At 28.9% G+C, this 22,489-nt stretch overlaps 1 protein-coding gene across 4 annotated transcripts in view; it reads right to left on the bottom strand.

Annotated features, from left to right (window-relative positions):
- Window positions 1–1,959: 1,959 nt before the first annotated feature.
- Window positions 1,960–22,489, bottom strand: part of LOC139529678 (tetraspanin-9-like) — a 41,467-nt gene continuing 20,937 nt past the window's right edge. For all 4 annotated transcript variants that reach the window (XM_071325523.1, XM_071325526.1, XM_071325525.1 and 1 more), the window contains exons 7-8: window positions 8,087–8,170; window positions 1,960–6,468 (exon numbers count right to left, since the gene is read on the bottom strand). In XM_071325523.1, coding sequence (XP_071181624.1) covers window positions 6,403–6,468; window positions 8,087–8,170 — 150 coding nt within the window. In that variant the 3' untranslated portion in view covers window positions 1,960–6,402. The remainder of the gene's footprint in view (window positions 6,469–8,086; window positions 8,171–22,489) is intronic.

The following is a 22,489-nucleotide window of genomic DNA, read 5'->3' as shown; positions in this document are numbered from 1 at the left end:
CATTTCTTTTGTTGATATAGTTACTATAGCATTATATTCCTTTGTTACACCCCTGACATCTGAAGTAGAACATTGATATGAATTTATGGGAGTCTGTCTATTTATTCCACTGAAGTATTTATGATTGCTCCTGAATTTGGACTGGTACATACAGAATGTGACAGGATTAAACATTTGGACAGGTACATACAGAATGTGACAGGATTAAACATTTGGACAGGTACATACAGAATGTGACAGGTACATACAGAATGTAACTAGATTAAACATTGTTGCTGCTGCTGAAGTTTTTGTCAAGTGAATTTCTCATGAGTTTGGTTTTTATCTCAGATATTATGAGCAATGTGTCAGCAACATTAATTGTATCTTGTAATAATTGTAATGTGTGTGTATTTTGTTTGGCAGGATTCATCTGACCTTGGACTCATTTTATCGTTGATTGATCACTGTTAAATTTCTAATGATTGGTCCATTCTTCAGATACTGTAAGCAATAGGTCAAAAATATTTTATGGTTTGTTTAAAATAAATGTTCTTCTTTCTTGTAAGTTCATTTTGACCTGGCTCCAATTAGTAGTTACCTTATGGTTTAATTATGTTATAGAATAAGAAGATGTGGTATGATTGCAAAAGAACAAATAAGAAGACTAAATAAAATGTTGTCACAGAGATTTGTATTGTCTTTTTGGAATTTTGATTATGCAAATGTTGAAATGAAAAAATCAAAACTTAAAAAAGAGGGGCAAAAGATACCTGAGGGACAGTCAAACTCACAAATCGAAAATAAACGGACAACACCATAGCTAAAAAAAAGGCAAACAGACACAAGACAACATAGAAAACTGAAGACAAATACTGGGGTGATCTGCTGTGCTACAGAAGGGTAAGCAGTTCCTGCTCAACATGTGGCACCTGACATGTTGCTCATGTTATTACAAATGTTTATTCCATTATGGTCAACCAACTGGTGATGGTATCCATAAAAATTTACAAAGCTCCAACGTTTGGAAATCTTGGTTTAAAAGCTTCCTAGTTAGCAGCAACCATCTTTCAAGGAAATCATGACAGGAAATACAACCCCAGGAATATTGTATCAATTAGTAGATATATACTCCATATGCCTGCATGTTTAACATTTTACAAAAGTTATGCAAATATTCAAAGTCAAGGAATCATGGCTGAGGTAAATGGCTAAACAATCTCCATGTAAATGAGATGTGCCAATGCTAATACAGTTGCATACGAAATACTAGTACCATTGATGCCTTATAAGTGGTTCCCTTTAAACAGACCTAAACACAAACATAACTTGTAAACTATGTGAAAGTTTCAAAGTCAATGGACCATGAGGAGGGGTGGGATTATCCAATCTCCATGGAAATGAAATCTGCCAATATTTGTAAAACTGTATACCAAATATCATTGACCTACCACTTGTGGTTCCCTATAAACTCATCTAATCACAAACTAATACATATAAACTAAGTAAAAGTTTCAAAGTCAGTAGACTATGACTAAGGGGGCATGGCCAAATAATCTCCATGGAAACGAGATGTACCAATGCTAATACAACTGCATTTCAAATATGATTGACCTAACACAAGTGGTTTACCATAAGCTAGACCTAATCACAAAGGAATACACTGTTGACGCTGCTGCCTTCTTCGCTGGAAACAGCATACCTATGTCTCGCTTTCGGACTCCGTCAAGGTCAGACAAAAACTACAGGTAGCCCTTCATTCTTCAGCCATGCACAAATCACTGTTGAAAAGTAACCTTTTTAAGCCCCTTTAACAACATAATATAGAACAATTCAAAGGGAACATCCAATTTACTTTTCTAAGGTAATAACATTAAATGAAAAACAATACTAGTTGGGATGTGTGTTCAAAACATTGTCTAGATTTCCTCACTGTAATCAAGTGAATTTTTAAGTTTTTAAAGGAGAGAAATAAAACACTTCCTTTGTTAAGACTTTATTTCTTGTATAAATCTGTATAAAACTGATACTTTGATAACATATAAAGAAATCAGCAATTTAAAGCTCATAAACAAACCTACAACCATAAACCACATTTACTGTTAATAAGTACTGAGAGATATACATATTTAACAACTACCAGAACTTCTTAATACATATTCTACAAGATCTCTTAATCATCATAATATTTGAGCTGCATCAGAAAGAAATCGACCTTATGTGAGTGCACACACACACACATATATATATGTATGGAACACCCATTCATTTTGGAACATTCAAATACAATGAATAAAATGAAAGTTGAAATTTGGGCTGTTTTGAAGGGTTCTTAAAATAACTAATTATTCAAACAGTTACCAACTTGGTATAGAGATTTTTTTCAACATGAAATAGGATATGAATGCCTCAGGGAAGTTTAGTTTATTGTAACTAACTGTGTTTACTTTAATAAAGAATACATTATTACACTATTATAACAGATGTATTGATATGAGGGCCTCAGGAAAGTTTAGTTTGTTGTAACTAACTGTGTTTACCCACTTTAATAAAGAATACATTATTACACTATTATAACAGATGTATTGATATGAGGGCCTCAGGGAAGTTTAGTTTGTTGTAACTAACTGTGTTTACCCACTTTAATAAAGAATACATTATTACACTATTATAACAGATGTATACCCACTTTAAAAAAGAATACATTATAACACTATTATAACAGATGTATTGATATTCATTTGCATACGGTAGATTTATATATGACAGCTCGTTCATGATTCTTCAATCCTATTTTCTAATTCTTTATTTCATTTGATATTTCCTCCTAGTTGTAAGATATCTCATATGTACTGACCTGTTGTTAACCTGATATACATTAATCATTATTTCACTGCCAATTATACAAAAAGATTTCATCTTTCTTTCCCGTAAGCAACACAATTGACTATAAAACAATCAGATAAGTGATCACATCAATATAACCAAGCATTCTTAATACTTTCTGATTACAATACAAGCAAATACACTTTAAGTGTGTAAATGAAAGGAGACGACAGATATATTCAAAATTCTTAATCAGAAATTATTTTTAATAGTGTTTTCCAACAAATATATATTTGAGATTCAAACTTTTCCATTCAATTTTAGGGCAAAATGAGGTGAAAAGCATCAGATTTTTATTTTACATGTACCTATTGAAAAATATCATTCAAATGGATAGAAATTATACTTTGGACCAAATTTTGGGACTTTATAAACATTTTCAACTCCCTTTTTGCAATATTTTGTATGAAGAAATGCAGATTGTTACCATGGTTACACAAAGAAAAAGCTTATATTTTATCATTTCAAATATTGAAAATAAAATCTATGAAGATGTTGCATACATATTAGCATGGTTTTGGGTGTGGCTTAGCTAACTACATGTACTACTCAAACATCTTGTTTATGGTCTTTCTCTTATTTTGACAGTTAAAGATTTCTGCAGATATTTAATTTTAATGTGTCTCTTGCAATTACAATACCAGTACAAATCAAATAAGTAGAAAAGTTAAATGAAATATTTGTGACTAGAATTGCAGTGGTCACAGGAAAATTTTTCACATAACAGGTGCAAAATTAATACCTTTTTTGGTTTTCAAAATTTATTTTTTGATATGCAGGCTAAAAATAAAATTAAAATGCTAAAACAAAGATGTTTTAAAAAATAATATATAACACCTAATCTATATTTGTTTTGAAATAAATAATTTAATGACAATGTGTCAATAAAAGAACCTTGTATCAAAAACTACTAAAAATAAATCATAAAACTACATTATATGTATTGGCACTAAATTCTAAGCAAAACGTTTATATATTTTACTCGTCATAATTAAAAAAAAACATTACCTAAACAAAGTGTATTACATGCTAAAAGATTGATAAAAATATGGCTACTACACTCATCTTAATAATATGATATTTCTAAGACATTAAGGTTAATCAGCAGTACTAAAGTTACACAACATAGCTAATTGATTACAGGATGATGTTTCGACGTACTCAGAAACTGTTATTTATGGCAAATTGCTGGATTATCCTGAAAACAAGCAGAAATTTATCAAATGAACTACACTTTTGTACAGACAAAGTGAGATTCATGCTTTGCCATTTTAACCCCCAAATTAGTTGGATCAATCAATGAAACAAGAGGTTCACAATGGCATAATGTAAGAGAGATTCAGTTAAAGCTTAAACAGTTACAATGTACAGGGACTTTCTTTACAAACGGGACTTGTCTCTATTGATTTTAACTGATTACTAAGCCATCTGTATAAAGCTACCACCCAACGATAAACTTAGTTTCGTATCTCTGATATACGATGCTGAGTAATTATTTGCGTATTTCACAGTTCACTGTAATTATATAATTATTATTAATTGTTAATATAAAAATTGATTCATAGCCATTTTCGGTTACAATAATTTATAAGATTTTGAAAGAATGATGAATTATCATACTCAGATGTATCTTTTTAAAGAACATCCCAGTTGTGTAAAATGGAAATACATATCGAACAAGATGGCGGCTACTGAAAATTCAAGGAACAAATACCTCAAAGTTTTGAAAAACAACATTTTGCAATGACAAAATGTATAAAATTTCATAAAAACGTTTTTTTGTTAAACTTGAACATATATATATATAAAGAACACTTCGTAAATGTGAAATGATTTGCTAAAAAGCCATGTGACATCAGCTACGGCCGAGAACAGTGATAATTTGTATAGACATCGTTATAAGTGACCCGTCCCATTAGTATAGAATGTCCCCGCATTGTACCAACTCATATTAAACGCCTGCCCCTTTCTAAAGATATTACATAAACTCAGGTAGAAAATGAATGTAACTTGCAAGTCTATAAAGGTGGTTAAATCTAAAATAATATGATAGCTTGGCTCAACATGACAACAGATAATAAAGGTTTAACATCTGTATGAACAAAATTTGACCTTGTTTACTTGTCTACAAGTATATTTAAATCTTATTTTAATAACAAAAATACCCCAAAAATGCATCAGAAACAGGTAAATGAACCATTTGGATCGTTCCTCATCCAACTACATCAAGTGAATTAGAAAATCCCGAAATTAAATTAAGTAGGAAGTGGATGCTCTGCTTCTTTGTCTCTGGTGCTGACTGACGGCATTGGATCCTTATAAATTTGGCCTCAAATTGTTCATTTTTCATTTATCTCTTCATTTAAGTAATTATATATGTCATCTACCTGTATTAATAGCATCTAAACTGACGATTAATAAAAATGGGACTAGAGATTCTGTTTTTAAGTACATGTTTTAAAACTTACATATGAACATAGTATTTAGGAAAATATAATAATAATAGCTTTCGCTCCTATAAATGACATTAACATGTGAAGTAAACAAAAAAAATCAATACAAGTCTGGCCTGAAATTACACATTTGATGGACTCTATTTTTGTTCATAAACTAAAATTTATTCATTCCTCACCCAGGTCTCATTAATAAGTTCTCAATCATTTAACAAAGCTAATAAAAGCTAAGCTTTTTTTAAAATACAAAGTAAATTTTTCTGTCACAAAGACAATGACAAAGTAATGGACCAGTGATTCTTGGATACATTTAGAAATCAAAACTAGCCATAAATCATCTTATCTAAATAAAAAAGTTATACTTTTAATCACCAACTTGGCAAGTGGTTCATATATACATCTTTATAAAATACAATGTTGTTGGAGATATTTGTACAATTGGGATTGAATAAAAAAAACAACTTCGGTGGAGATTTCATACAATTGGAATAGAATATATAACTACTTCAAAAGTAAAGCAGTGTCATAAGTAAACCAAATATTATCTTATTTCCTCTCACAAGATTTAATCATAAAAAAAGAGCTAGCTGTTGATACATAACATCTGAATGATAATTGATACTGTCCCTGCAGCATTTGGTCTGATATTTCATAAGACATAATAGTTCCATTGATTTAAAGAAAAAAAACAGCTCCCTGTAGTTTTTGTAAAACAGCTCCCTGTAGTTTTTGAAAAACAGCTCCCTGTAGTTTTTGAAAAACAGCTCCCTGTAGTTTTTGAAAAAACAGCTCCCTGTAGTTTGTGAAAAAACAGCTCCCTGTAGTTTGTGAAAAACAGCAGCAGCTTTGAATTCAACAGAAAATAATTGTTTTTATATAACCTACAGAAAGCGGTGAGCAGATCTTTATAGACAACACTGGTGTCAAATAAAATACTCCATGAGCAATAATCCATCAAGTCTAGGCTAAAATGTATTTGTGTGGCCGATATATTTAAAGCTAAATAGGATTTCTTGACTTCTGTTTCTGTGCTAAAGCTGATTATACATTGTGTTCCCTGGTACATTCCAACACTGTCAAGTCTTTAATTCCTGAACTTATCTTCCCTGAAACCCCAACATAAACATAGTGATGCTGCCATTGTACAAACCTGTCAAAATATATAATAGAAAAAATAAGTTGGTTAACAGTAAGTAATGACTTATAAGATTTCAAGAATGAAGTTCCATACCCTATCCAAGAAAGCACCCTGCTAAATGACTTAAAAAGTAAAATATTTAGTATCTTGAAAACTTTCTACTACAAAATACAGATGGACTTAACCACCTTCTCCTAAATGTTTTCAAATAGCACAATGGCATTTTAAATTGGTAGCTTCCTTAAAAGCATAGTCATTTTGCTTAGTTTCTTCTGTTACCTATTCTGACATCAGACTTCAACTTCTTTTAAAATAAGTTTTACTGTGCGTATACTGTGTGTTTGTTTATTCTACATTGGCTAGATGTATAGGTGTAATACCACCATTGATTTTCCCCTATTAGTCTTTGTTAAATTTGCACTTTTCAAAAAAATGTGCAGAATTTATCCTCGTTTCAAATAAAGAAATACTTGGCATGAGTAAAGTTTTATCCTGTCCAGTTCTATAGAAAAAAAATGATTTGGTGGTATTACACCTAAAGGGGGAGGATTGTTAGTCTAGTATGTTTTTTTTATTTTTGTTCATTTATATTTTTTAGAGTTAAGTATGAGGTTCATTTTCTCTGCTGAGGCTGAGGTGGGATTGTCTTTCTTCATTGAAGATCCATTGGTGGCCTTCAGCTGTTATCTCTTTGACATATTCCCGATTTCCATTCTCAATTATATAATATATCAGTGTAAGATTTATCTAATTTAGTACTTATTTTTTTAAACTAAGGTAAAATTAGGAACAATTGTTTTTTAAGTTTCAAGTTTAACTTCATCATTGTCAACTGTAGTTAAAGGGGAGATAATAATGTAATGGTTTATTTCTCAATGTTGCAATGTGACATATTTGGAAAAGATTGTTTCTCCACTAAATTTCAATATAAGCTTGAAAATGACATATGGCTTCATTATGTAGCAAGATTATACGTGCTAATTTTGTGAGAAAAATGACAAAAATATAGAAAAGAAATGCAAAATTTATTGTTAAATCATGAACATTTAATGCATATGAGTCATTTCCAAAGAATTGTTACACAAATTCAGAGCATACTTCTATAAGAAAGATACTCTGATTGATTAGAATTATGAATAAAAAAAGTGAGGTATTTGTAAACAATGGGGAAAAAATCATTTCAAAATAGAAAACATATCGAAAATTACCACTTATTTATCTCTGAGATAAAAACTATCTTAGCCAGGTCACTTCTATGCAAATTTGACAGGACCAGTCTGCACGGTTAGCCACTAGTCCGATACCCCAGACTAGTAAAATTTCATTCGGACTAGTAAGTTTTTGCAAAACTTTGTTTGGCCCAATAAGAAAAATGTCAGAATATTGGTCTTCGGACTAGTAGTTGAAAAAGTTTTTGGTGCAGACTGCAGGACTACTTTTAACAACACACTTCTCCCCTGAAAGGGTCATGTCATATTTGACCATGTTGGAGCTACCTATTCAAGCATGTATGGTGGATTGTAATGGTGAAATTCAAAACTTGTACAGGCTTGCTTGCAATTAGTAAATGTGTAATGTTGATTCACTTATCAGCAAATTATGAAAAAATCTTAATTCAAGACAAACCTACCTGTAACACAATAATCATTAAAGCAGATATCCCTAAAGCAGTCATATTCTGTATAAACCAATAATCTATTTCTCCTTTACAGCCCTGTAAAATACAATATTAATTATTTCTCACATACATCAAAATTAATTATTGCTTCCTTACACCCCTGTAAATACAATATTAATTATTTCTCACATACATCAATATTAATTATTTCTCCCTGACAGCCCTGTAAAATACAATATTAATTATTTCTTCCATACATCAATATTAATTATTTCTCCCTGACAGCCCTGTAAAATACAATATTAATTATTTCTCCCTGACAGCCCTGTAAAATACAATATTAATTATTTCTCCCTGACAGCCCTGTAAAATACAATATTAATTATTTCTCCCTGACAGCCCTGTAAAATACAATATTAATTATTTCTCCCTGACAGTCCTATAAAATACAATATTAATTATTTCTCCCTTACAGTCCTATAAAATACAATATTAGTTATTTCTCCCTTACAGTCCTATAAAATACAATATTAATTATTTCTCCCTTACAGTCCTATAAAATACAATATTAATTATTTCTCCCTTACAGTCCTATAAAATACAATATTAGTTATTTCTCCCTTACAGTCCTATAAAATACAATATTAGTTATTTCTCCCTTACAGTCCTGTAAAATACAATATTAGTTATTTCTCCCTGACAGCCCTTTAAAATACAATATTAATTATTTCTCCCATACAGCCCTTTAAAATACAATATTAATTATTTCTCCCTTACAGTCCTATAAAATACAATATTAATTATTTCTCACATACATCAATATTAGTTATTTCTCCCTGACAGCCCTTTAAAATACAATATTAGTTATTTCTCCCTTACAGTCCTATAAAATACAATATTAATTATTTCTCCCTGACAGCCCTGTAAAATACAATATTAGTTATTTCTCCCTTACAGTCCTGTAAAATACAATATTAGTTATTTCTCCCTTACAGTCCTATAAAATACAGTATTAATTATTTCTCCCTTACAGTCCTATAAAATACAATATTAATTATTTCTCCCTTACAGTCCTATAAAATACAATATTAGTTATTTCTCCCTTACAGTCCTATAAAATACAATATTAGTTATTTCTCCCTGACAGTCCTATAAAATACAATATTAGTTATTTCTCCCTTACAGCCCTTTAAAATACAATATTAGTTATTTCTCCCTTACAGTCCTATAAAATACAATATTAGTTATTTCTCCCTTACAGTCCTGTAAAATACAATATTAGTTATTTCTCCCTTACAGTCCTGTAAAATACAATATTAATTATTTCTCCCTTACAGTCCTATAAAATACAATATTAATTATTTCTCCCTTACAGTCCTGTAAAATACAATATTAGTTATTTCTCCCTTACAGTCCTATAAAATACAATATTAGTTATTTCTCCCTTACAGTCCTGTAAAATACAATATTAATTATTTCTCCCTTACAGTCCTATAAAATACAATATTAATTATTTCTCCCTTACAGCCCTGTAAAATACAATATTAGTTATTTCTCCCTTACAGTCCTGTAAAATACAATATTAATTATTTCTCCCTGACAGCCCTGTAAAATACAATATTAGTTATTTCTCCCTTACAGTCCTATAAAATACAATATTAGTTATTTCTCCCTTACAGCCCTTTAAAATACAATATTAATTATTTCTCCCTGACAGCCCTGTAAAATACAATATTAGTTATTTCTCCCTGACAGCCCTATAAAATACAATATTAATTATTTCTCCCTTACAGTCCTATAAAATACAATATTAATTATTTCTCCCTTACAGTCCTATAAAATACAATATTAGTTATTTCTCCCTTACAGTCCTATAAAATACAATATTAATTATTTCTCCCTTACAGCCCTTTAAAATACAATATTAGTTATTTCTCCCTTACAGTCCTGTAAAATACAATATTAGTTATTTCTCCCTTACAGTCCTATAAAATACAATATTAATTATTTCTCCCTGACAGTCCTATAAAATACAATATTAATTATTTCTCCCTGACAGTCCTATAAAATACAATATTAATTATTTCTCCCTTACAGTCCTGTAAAATACAATATTAATTATTTCTCCCTGACAGTCCTATAAAATACAATATTAATTATTTCTCCCTTACAGTCCTGTAAAATACAATATTAATTATTTCTCCCTTACAGTCCTTTAAAATACAATATTAGTTATTTCTCCCTTACAGTCCTATAAAATACAATATTAATTATTTCTCCCTTACAGTCCTATAAAATACAATATTAATTATTTCTCCCTTACAGTCCTGTAAAATACAATATTAGTTATTTCTCCCTTACAGCCCTTTAAAATACAATATTAATTATTTCTCCCTTACAGCCCTGTAAAATACAATATTAGTTATTTCTCCCTTACAGTCCTATAAAATACAATATTAGTTATTTCTCCCTTACAGCCCTTTAAAATACAATATTAATTATTTCTCCCTTACAGTCCTATAAAATACAATATTAGTTATTTCTCCCTTACAGTCCTGTAAAATACAATATTAATTATTTCTCCCTGACAGCCCTGTAAAATACAATATTAATTATTTCTCCCTGACAGCCCTGTAAAACACAATATTAATTATTTCTCCCTTACAGTCCTGTAAAATACAATATTAGTTATTTCTCCCTTACAGCCCTTTAAAATACAATATTAATTATTTCTCCCTGACAGCCCTGTAAAATACAATATTAGTTATTTCTCCCTTACTGTCCTATAAAATACAATATTAGTTATTTCTCCCTTACAGTCCTATAAAATACAATATTAGTTATTTCTCCCATACAGTCCTATAAAATACAATATTAATTATTTCTCCCTGACAGCCCTGTAAAATACAATATTAATTATTTCTCCCTGACAGTCCTATAAAATACAATATTAATTATTTCTCCCTGACAGCCCTGTAAAATACAATATTAATTATTTCTCCCTGACAGCCCTGTAAAATACAATATTAATTATTTCTCCCTGACAGCCCTGTAAAACACAATATTAATTATTTCTCCCTGACAGCCCTGTAAAATACAATATTAATTATTTCTCCCTTACAGTCCTATAAAATACAATATTAATTATTTCTCACATACATCAATATTAGTTATTTCTCCCTGACAGCCCTTTAAAATACAATATTAGTTATTTCTCCCTTACAGTCCTATAAAATACAATATTAATTATTTCTCCCTGACAGCCCTGTAAAATACAATATTAGTTATTTCTCCCTTACAGTCCTGTAAAATACAATATTAGTTATTTCTCCCTTACAGTCCTATAAAATACAATATTAATTATTTCTCCCTTACAGTCCTATAAAATACAATATTAATTATTTCTCCCTTACAGTCCTATAAAATACAATATTAATTATTTCTCCCTTACAGTCCTGTAAAATACAATATTAGTTATTTCTCCCTTACAGCCCTTTAAAATACAATATTAATTATTTCTCCCTTACAGCCCTGTAAAATACAATATTAGTTATTTCTCCCTTACTGTCCTATAAAATACAATATTAGTTATTTCTCCCTTACAGTCCTGTAAAATACAATATTAATTATTTCTCCCTGACAGCCCTGTAAAATACAATATTAATTATTTCTCCCTGACAGCCCTGTAAAACACAATATTAATTATTTCTCCCTTACAGTCCTGTAAAATACAATATTAGTTATTTCTCCCTTACAGCCCTTTAAAATACAATATTAATTATTTCTCCCTGACAGCCCTTTAAAATACAATATTAGTTATTTCTCCCTTACAGCCCTGTAAAATACAATATTAGTTATTTCTCCCTTACAGTCCTATAAAATACAATATTAATTATTTCTCCCTTACAGTCCTGTAAAATACAATATTAATTATTTCTCCCTGACAGCCCTGTAAAATACAATATTAATTATTTCTCCCTGACAGCCCTGTAAAACACAATATTAATTATTTCTCCCTGACAGCCCTGTAAAATACAATATTAATTATTTCTCCCTGACAGCCCTGTAAAATGTAATATTAGTTATTTCTCCCTCACAGTCCTATAAAATACAATATTAATTATTTCTCCCTGACAGCCCTGTAAAATACAATATTAGTTATTTCTCCCTGACAGCCCTGTAAAATACAATATTAATTATTTCTCCCTTACAGCCCTTTTAAATGTAATATTAGTTATTTCTCCCTTACAGTCCTATAAAATACAATATTAGTTATTTCTCCCTGACAGCCCTATAAAATACAATATTAGTTATTTCTCCCTTACAGCCCTGTAAAATACAATATTAATTATTTCTCCCTGACAGTCCTATAAAATACAATATTAGTTATTTCTCCCTTACAGTCCAATAAAATACAATATTAGTTATTTCTCCCTGACAGCCCTGTAAAATACAATATTAATTATTTCTTCCATACATCAATATTAATTATTTCTCCCTAACAGCCCTGTAAAATACAATATTAATTATTTCTCCCTGACAGCCCTGTAAAATACAATATTAATTATTTCTCCCTGACAGCCTTGTAAAATGTAATATTAGTTATTTCTCCCTTACAGTCCAATAAAATACAATATTAGTTATTTCTCCCTGACAGCCCTGTAAAATACAATATTAATTATTTCTTCCATACATCAATATTAATTATTTCTCCCTGACAGCCCTGTAAAATACAATATTAATTATTTCTCCCTGACAGCCCTGTAAAATACAATATTAGTTATTTCTCCCTTACAGCCCTTTAAAATACAATATTAATTATTTCTCCCTGACAGCCCTGTAAAATACAATATTAATTATTTCTTCCATACATCAATATTAATTATTTCTCCCTGACAGCCCTGTAAAATACAATATTAATTATTTCTCCCTGACAGCCCTGTAAAATGTAATATTAGTTATTTCTCCCTTACAGTCCAATAAAATACAATATTAGTTATTTCTCCCTGACAGCCCTTTAAAATACAATATTAGTTATTTCTCCCTTACAGTCCTATAAAATACAATATTAGTTATTTCTCCCTGACAGCCCTGTAAAATACAATATTAGTTATTTCTCCCTTACAGCCCTTTAAAATACAATATTAATTATTTCTCCCTGACAGCCCTGTAAAATACAATATTAATTATTTCTTCCATACATCAATATTAATTATTTCTCCCTGACAGCCCTGTAAAATACAATATTAATTATTTCTCCCTGACAGCCCTGTAAAATACAATATTAGTTATTTCTCCCTTACAGTCCTATAAAATACAATATTAGTTATTTCTCCCTGACAGTCCTGTAAAATACAATATTAGTTATTTCTCCCTTACAGTCCTATAAAATACAATATTAATTATTTCTCCCTGACAGCCCTATAAAATACAATATTAGTTATTTCTCCCTTACAGCCCTTTAAAATACAATATTAATTATTTCTCCCTGACAGTCCTATAAAATACAATATTAGTTATTTCTCCCTGACAGCCCTGTAAAATACAATATTAATTATTTCTCCCTTACAGTCCTATAAAATACAATATTAGTTATTTCTCCCTGACAGCCCTGCAAAATACAATATTAGTTATTTCTCCCTGACAGCCCTGTAAAATACAATATTAATTATTTCTCCCTTACAGTCCTTTAAAATACAATATTAGTTATTTCTCCCTTACAGTCCTATAAAATACAATATTAGTTATTTCTCCCTTACAGTCCTATAAAATACAATATTAGTTATTTCTCCCATACAGTCCTATAAAATACAATATTAGTTATTTCTCCCTGACAGCCCTGTAAAATACAATATTAATTATTTCTCCCTGACAGCCCTGTAAAATACAATATTAATTATTTCTCCCTTACAGCCCTTTAAAATACAATATTAATTATTTCACCCTTACAGTCCTGTAAAATACAATATTAATTATTTCTCCCTTACAGTCCTATAAAATACAATATTAATTATTTCTCCCTTACAGTCCTATAAAATACAATATTAATTATTTCTCACATACATCAATATTAATTATTTCTCCCTTACAGTCCTTTAAAATACAATATTAGTTATTTCTCCCTTACAGTCCTATAAAATACAATATTAGTTATTTCTCCGTGACAGTCCTATAAAATACAATATTAGTTATTTCTCCCTGACAGCCCTTTAAAATACAATATTAATTATTTCTCCCATACAGCCCTTTAAAATACAATATTAATTATTTCTCCCTTACAGTCCTATAAAATACAATATTAGTTATTTCTCCCTTACAGTCCTTTAAAATACAATATTAATTATTTCTCCCTTACAGTCCTATAAAATACAATATTAATTATTTCTCCCATACAGCCCTTTAAAATACAATATTAGTTATTTCTCCCTTACAGTCCTATAAAATACAATATTAGTTATTTCTCCCTTACAGTCCTATAAAATACAATATTAATTATTTCTCACATACATCAATATTAATTATTTCTCCCTTACACAGTCCTTTAAAATACAATATTAATTATTTCTCCCTTACAGCCCTTTAAAATACAATATTAGTTATTTCTCCCTTACAGTCCTATAAAATACAATATTAGTTATTTCTCCCTTACAGTCCTATAAAATACAATATTAATTATTTCTCCCTTACAGCCCTGTAAAATACAATATTAGTTATTTCTCCCTGACAGTCCTATAAAATACAATATTAATTATTTCTCCCTTACAGTCCTGTAAAATACAATATTAATTATTTCTCCCTTACAGTCCTGTAAAATACAATATTAGTTATTTCTCCCTTACAGTCCTATAAAATACAATATTAATTATTTCTCCCTTACAGCCCTGTAAAATACAATATTAGTTATTTCTCCCTTACAGTCCTATAAAATACAATATTAATTATTTCTCCCTTACTGTCCTATAAAATACAATATTAATTATTTCTCCCTTACAGTCCTGTAAAATACAATATTAGTTATTTCTCCCTTACAGTCCTATAAAATACAATATTAATTATTTCTCCCTTACAGTCCTATAAAATACAATATTAGTTATTTCTCCCTTACAGTCCTATAAAATACAATATTAATTATTTCTCCCTTACAGTCCTATAAAATACAATATTAGTTATTTCTCCCTTACAGTCCTATAAAATACAATATTAATTATTTCTCCCTTACTGTCCTATAAAATACAATATTAGTTATTTCTCCCTTACAGCCCTTTAAAATACAATATTAATTATTTCTCCCTTACAGCCCTGTAAAATACAATATTAGTTATTTCTCCCTTACAGTCCTATAAAATACAATATTAGTTATTTCTCCCTTACAGCCCTTTAAAATACAATATTAATTATTTCTCCCTTACAGCCCTGTAAAATACAATATTAGTTATTTCTCCCTTACAGTCCTGTAAAATACAATATTAATTATTTCTCCCTTACTGTCCTATAAAATACAATATTAGTTATTTCTCCCTTACAGCCCTTTAAAATACAATATTAATTATTTCTCCCTTACAGCCCTGTAAAATACAATATTAGTTATTTCTCCCTTACAGTCCTATAAAATACAATATTAATTATTTCTCCCTTACAGCCCTGTAAAATACAATATTAGTTATTTCTCCCTTACAGTCCTATAAAATACAATATTAATTATTTCTCCCTTACTGTCCTATAAAATACAATATTAATTATTTCTCCCTTACAGTCCTGTAAAATACAATATTAATTATTTCTCCCTTACAGTCCTATAAAATACAATATTAATTATTTCTCCCTTACTGTCCTATAAAATACAATATTAATTATTTCTCCCTTACTGTCCTATAAAATACAATATTAATTATTTCTCCCTTACAGTCCTGTAAAATACAATATTAATTATTTCTCCCTTACTGTCCTATAAAATACAATATTAATTATTTCTCCCTTACAGTCCTATAAAATACAATATTAGTTATTTCTCCCTTACAGTCCTGTAAAATACAATATTAGTTATTTCTCCCTGACAGTCCTATAAAATACAATATTAATTATTTCTCCCTGACAGCCCTGTAAAATACAATATTAATTATTTCTCCCTGACAGTCCTATAAAATACAATATTAATTATTTCTCCCTTACAGTCCTATAAAATACAATATTAGTTATTTCTCCCTTACAGTCCTATAAAATACAATATTAATTATTTCTCCCTTACAGTCCTATAAAATACAATATTAATTATTTCTCCCTTACAGTCCTATAAAATACAATATTAGTTATTTCTCCCTTACAGTCCTATAAAATACAATATTAGTTATTTCTCCCTTACAGTCCTGTAAAATACAATATTAGTTATTTCTCCCTGACAGCCCTTTAAAATACAATATTAATTATTTCTCCCATACAGCCCTTTAAAATACAATATTAATTATTTCTCCCTTACAGTCCTATAAAATACAATATTAATTATTTCTCACATACATCAATATTAGTTATTTCTCCCTGACAGCCCTTTAAAATACAATATTAGTTATTTCTCCCTTACAGTCCTATAAAATACAATATTAATTATTTCTCCCTGACAGCCCTGTAAAATACAATATTAGTTATTTCTCCCTTACAGTCCTGTAAAATACAATATTAGTTATTTCTCCCTTACAGTCCTATAAAATACAGTATTAATTATTTCTCCCTTACAGTCCTATAAAATACAATATTAATTATTTCTCCCTTACAGTCCTATAAAATACAATATTAGTTATTTCTCCCTTACAGTCCTATAAAATACAATATTAGTTATTTCTCCCTGACAGTCCTATAAAATACAATATTAGTTATTTCTCCCTTACAGCCCTTTAAAATACAATATTAGTTATTTCTCCCTTACAGTCCTATAAAATACAATATTAGTTATTTCTCCCTTACAGTCCTGTAAAATACAATATTAGTTATTTCTCCCTTACAGTCCTATAAAATACAATATTAGTTATTTCTCCCTTACAGCCCTTTAAAATACAATATTAATTATTTCTCCCTGACAGCCCTGTAAAATACAATATTAGTTATTTCTCCCTGACAGCCCTATAAAATACAATATTAATTATTTCTCCCTTACAGTCCTATAAAATACAATATTAATTATTTCTCCCTTACAGTCCTATAAAATACAATATTAGTTATTTCTCCCTTACAGTCCTATAAAATACAATATTAATTATTTCTCCCTTACAGCCCTTTAAAATACAATATTAGTTATTTCTCCCTTACAGTCCTGTAAAATACAATATTAGTTATTTCTCCCTTACAGTCCTATAAAATACAATATTAATTATTTCTCCCTGACAGTCCTATAAAATACAATATTAATTATTTCTCCCTGACAGTCCTATAAAATACAATATTAATTATTTCTCCCTTACAGTCCTGTAAAATACAATATTAATTATTTCTCCCTGACAGTCCTATAAAATACAATATTAATTATTTCTCCCTTACAGTCCTGTAAAATACAATATTAATTATTTCTCCCTTACAGTCCTTTAAAATACAATATTAGTTATTTCTCCCTTACAGTCCTATAAAATACAATATTAATTATTTCTCCCTTACAGTCCTATAAAATACAATATTAATTATTTCTCCCTTACAGTCCTGTAAAATACAATATTAGTTATTTCTCCCTTACAGCCCTTTAAAATACAATATTAATTATTTCTCCCTTACAGCCCTGTAAAATACAATATTAGTTATTTCTCCCTTACTGTCCTATAAAATACAATATTAGTTATTTCTCCCTTACAGTCCTGTAAAATACAATATTAATTATTTCTCCCTGACAGCCCTGTAAAATACAATATTAATTATTTCTCCCTGACAGCCCTGTAAAACACAATATTAATTATTTCTCCCTTACAGTCCTGTAAAATACAATATTAGTTATTTCTCCCTTACAGCCCTTTAAAATACAATATTAATTATTTCTCCCTGACAGCCCTGTAAAATACAATATTAGTTATTTCTCCCTTACTGTCCTATAAAATACAATATTAGTTATTTCTCCCTTACAGTCCTATAAAATACAATATTAGTTATTTCTCCCATACAGTCCTATAAAATACAATATTAATTATTTCTCCCTGACAGCCCTGTAAAATACAATATTAATTATTTCTCCCTGACAGTCCTATAAAATACAATATTAATTATTTCTCCCTGACAGCCCTGTAAAATACAATATTAATTATTTCTCCCTGACAGCCCTGTAAAATACAATATTAATTATTTCTCCCTGACAGCCCTGTAAAACACAATATTAATTATTTCTCCCTGACAGCCCTGTAAAATACAATATTAATTATTTCTCCCTTACAGTCCTATAAAATACAATATTAATTATTTCTCACATACATCAATATTAGTTATTTCTCCCTGACAGCCCTTTAAAATACAATATTAGTTATTTCTCCCTTACAGTCCTATAAAATACAATATTAATTATTTCTCCCTGACAGCCCTGTAAAATACAATATTAGTTATTTCTCCCTTACAGTCCTGTAAAATACAATATTAGTTATTTCTCCCTTACAGTCCTATAAAATACAATATTAATTATTTCTCCCTTACAGTCCTATAAAATACAATATTAATTATTTCTCCCTTACAGTCCTATAAAATACAATATTAATTATTTCTCCCTTATAGTCCTGTAAAATACAATATTAGTTATTTCTCCCTTACAGCCCTTTAAAATACAATATTAATTATTTCTCCCTTACAGCCCTGTAAAATACAATATTAGTTATTTCTCCCTTACTGTCCTATAAAATACAATATTAGTTATTTCTCCCTTACAGTCCTGTAAAATACAATATTAATTATTTCTCCCTGACAGCCCTGTAAAATACAATATTAATTATTTCTCCCTGACAGCCCTGTAAAACACAATATTAATTATTTCTCCCTTACAGTCCTGTAAAATACAATATTAGTTATTTCTCCCTTACAGCCCTTTAAAATACAATATTAATTATTTCTCCCTGACAGCCCTTTAAAATACAATATTAGTTATTTCTCCCTTACAGCCCTGTAAAATACAATATTAGTTATTTCTCCCTTACAGTCCTATAAAATACAATATTAATTATTTCTCCCTTACAGTCCTGTAAAATACAATATTAATTATTTCTCCCTGACAGCCCTGTAAAATACAATATTAATTATTTCTCCCTGACAGCCCTGTAAAACACAATATTAATTATTTCTCCCTGACAGCCCTGTAAAATACAATATTAATTATTTCTCCCTGACAGCCCTGTAAAATGTAATATTAGTTATTTCTCCCTTACAGTCCTATAAAATACAATATTAATTATTTCTCCCTGACAGCCCTGTAAAATACAATATTAGTTATTTCTCCCTGACAGCCCTGTAAAATACAATATTAATTATTTCTCCCTTACAGCCCTTTTAAATGTAATATTAGTTATTTCTCCCTTACAGTCCTATAAAATACAATATTAGTTATTTCTCCCTGACAGCCCTATAAAATACAATATTAGTTATTTCTCCCTTACAGCCCTGTAAAATACAATATTAATTATTTCTCCCTGACAGTCCTATAAAATACAATATTAGTTATTTCTCCCTTACAGTCCAATAAAATACAATATTAGTTATTTCTCCCTGACAGCCCTGTAAAATACAATATTAATTATTTCTTCCATACATCAATATTAATTATTTCTCCCTAACAGCCCTGTAAAATACAATATTAATTATTTCTCCCTGACAGCCCTGTAAAATACAATATTAATTATTTCTCCCTGACAGCCTTGTAAAATGTAATATTAGTTATTTCTCCCTTACAGTCCAATAAAATACAATATTAGTTATTTCTCCCTGACAGCCCTGTAAAATACAATATTAATTATTTCTTCCATACATCAATATTAATTATTTCTCCCTGACAGCCCTGTAAAATACAATATTAATTATTTCTCCCTGACAGCCCTGTAAAATACAATATTAGTTATTTCTCCCTTACAGCCCTTTAAAATACAATATTAATTATTTCTCCCTGACAGCCCTGTAAAATACAATATTAATTATTTCTTCCATACATCAATATTAATTATTTCTCCCTGACAGCCCTGTAAAATACAATATTAATTATTTCTCCCTGACAGCCCTGTAAAATGTAATATTAGTTATTTCTCCCTTACAGTCCAATAAAATACAATATTAGTTATTTCTCCCTGACAGCCCTTTAAAATACAATATTAGTTATTTCTCCCTTACAGTCCTATAAAATACAATATTAGTTATTTCTCCCTGACAGCCCTGTAAAATACAATATTAGTTATTTCTCCCTTACAGCCCTTTAAAATACAATATTAATTATTTCTCCCTGACAGCCCTGTAAAATACAATATTAATTATTTCTTCCATACATCAATATTAATTATTTCTCCCTGACAGCCCTGTAAAATACAATATTAATTATTTCTCCCTGACAGCCCTGTAAAATACAATATTAGTTATTTCTCCCTTACAGTCCTATAAAATACAATATTAGTTATTTCTCCCTGACAGTCCTGTAAAATACAATATTAGTTATTTCTCCCTTACAGTCCTATAAAATACAATATTAATTATTTCTCCCTGACAGCCCTATAAAATACAATATTAGTTATTTCTCCCTTACAGCCCTTTAAAATACAATATTAATTATTTCTCCCTGACAGTCCTATAAAATACAATATTAGTTATTTCTCCCTGACAGCCCTGTAAAATACAATATTAATTATTTCTCCCTTACAGTCCTATAAAATACAATATTAGTTATTTCTCCCTGACAGCCCTGTAAAATACAATATTAGTTATTTCTCCCTGACAGCCCTGTAAAATACAATATTAATTATTTCTCCCTTACAGTCCTTTAAAATACAATATTAGTTATTTCTCCCTTACAGTCCTATAAAATACAATATTAGTTATTTCTCCCTTACAGTCCTATAAAATACAATATTAGTTATTTCTCCCATACAGTCCTATAAAATACAATATTAGTTATTTCTCCCTGACAGCCCTGTAAAATACAATATTAATTATTTCTCCCTGACAGCCCTGTAAAATACAATATTAATTATTTCTCCCTTACAGCCCTTTAAAATACAATATTAATTATTTCTCCCTTACAGTCCTGTAAAATACAATATTAATTATTTCTCCCTTACAGTCCTATAAAATACAATATTAATTATTTCTCCCTTACAGTCCTATAAAATACAATATTAATTATTTCTCACATACATCAATATTAATTATTTCTCCCTTACAGTCCTTTAAAATACAATATTAGTTATTTCTCCCTTACAGTCCTATAAAATACAATATTAGTTATTTCTCCGTGACAGTCCTATAAAATACAATATTAGTTATTTCTCCCTGACAGCCCTTTAAAATACAATATTAATTATTTCTCCCATACAGCCCTTTAAAATACAATATTAATTATTTCTCCCTTACAGTCCTATAAAATACAATATTAGTTATTTCTCCCTTACAGTCCTTTAAAATACAATATTAATTATTTCTCCCTTACAGTCCTATAAAATACAATATTAATTATTTCTCCCATACAGCCCTTTAAAATACAATATTAGTTATTTCTCCCTTACAGTCCTATAAAATACAATATTAGTTATTTCTCCCTTACAGTCCTATAAAATACAATATTAATTATTTCTCACATACATCAATATTAATTATTTCTCCCTTACACAGTCCTTTAAAATACAATATTAATTATTTCTCCCTTACAGCCCTTTAAAATACAATATTAGTTATTTCTCCCTTACAGTCCTATAAAATACAATATTAATTATTTCTCCCTTACAGCCCTGTAAAATACAATATTAGTTATTTCTCCCTGACAGTCCTATAAAATACAATATTAATTATTTCTCCCTTACAGTCCTGTAAAATACAATATTAATTATTTCTCCCTTACAGTCCTGTAAAATACAATATTAGTTATTTCTCCCTTACAGTCCTATAAAATACAATATTAATTATTTCTCCCTTACAGCCCTGTAAAATACAATATTAGTTATTTCTCCCTTACAGTCCTATAAAATACAATATTAATTATTTCTCCCTTACTGTCCTATAAAATACAATATTAATTATTTCTCCCTTACAGTCCTGTAAAATACAATATTAGTTATTTCTCCCTTACAGTCCTATAAAATACAATATTAATTATTTCTCCCTTACAGTCCTATAAAATACAATATTAGTTATTTCTCCCTTACAGCCCTGTAAAATACAATATTAGTTATTTCTCCCTTACAGTCCTATAAAATACAATATTAATTATTTCTC

The sequence above is a fragment of the Mytilus edulis genome, chromosome 7 (assembly GCF_963676685.1).
Source record: "Mytilus edulis chromosome 7, xbMytEdul2.2, whole genome shotgun sequence".
In the NCBI taxonomy this organism is placed as follows: Eukaryota; Metazoa; Mollusca; class Bivalvia; order Mytilida; family Mytilidae; genus Mytilus; species Mytilus edulis.
This window is presented reverse-complemented; position numbering and strand designations above follow the sequence as displayed.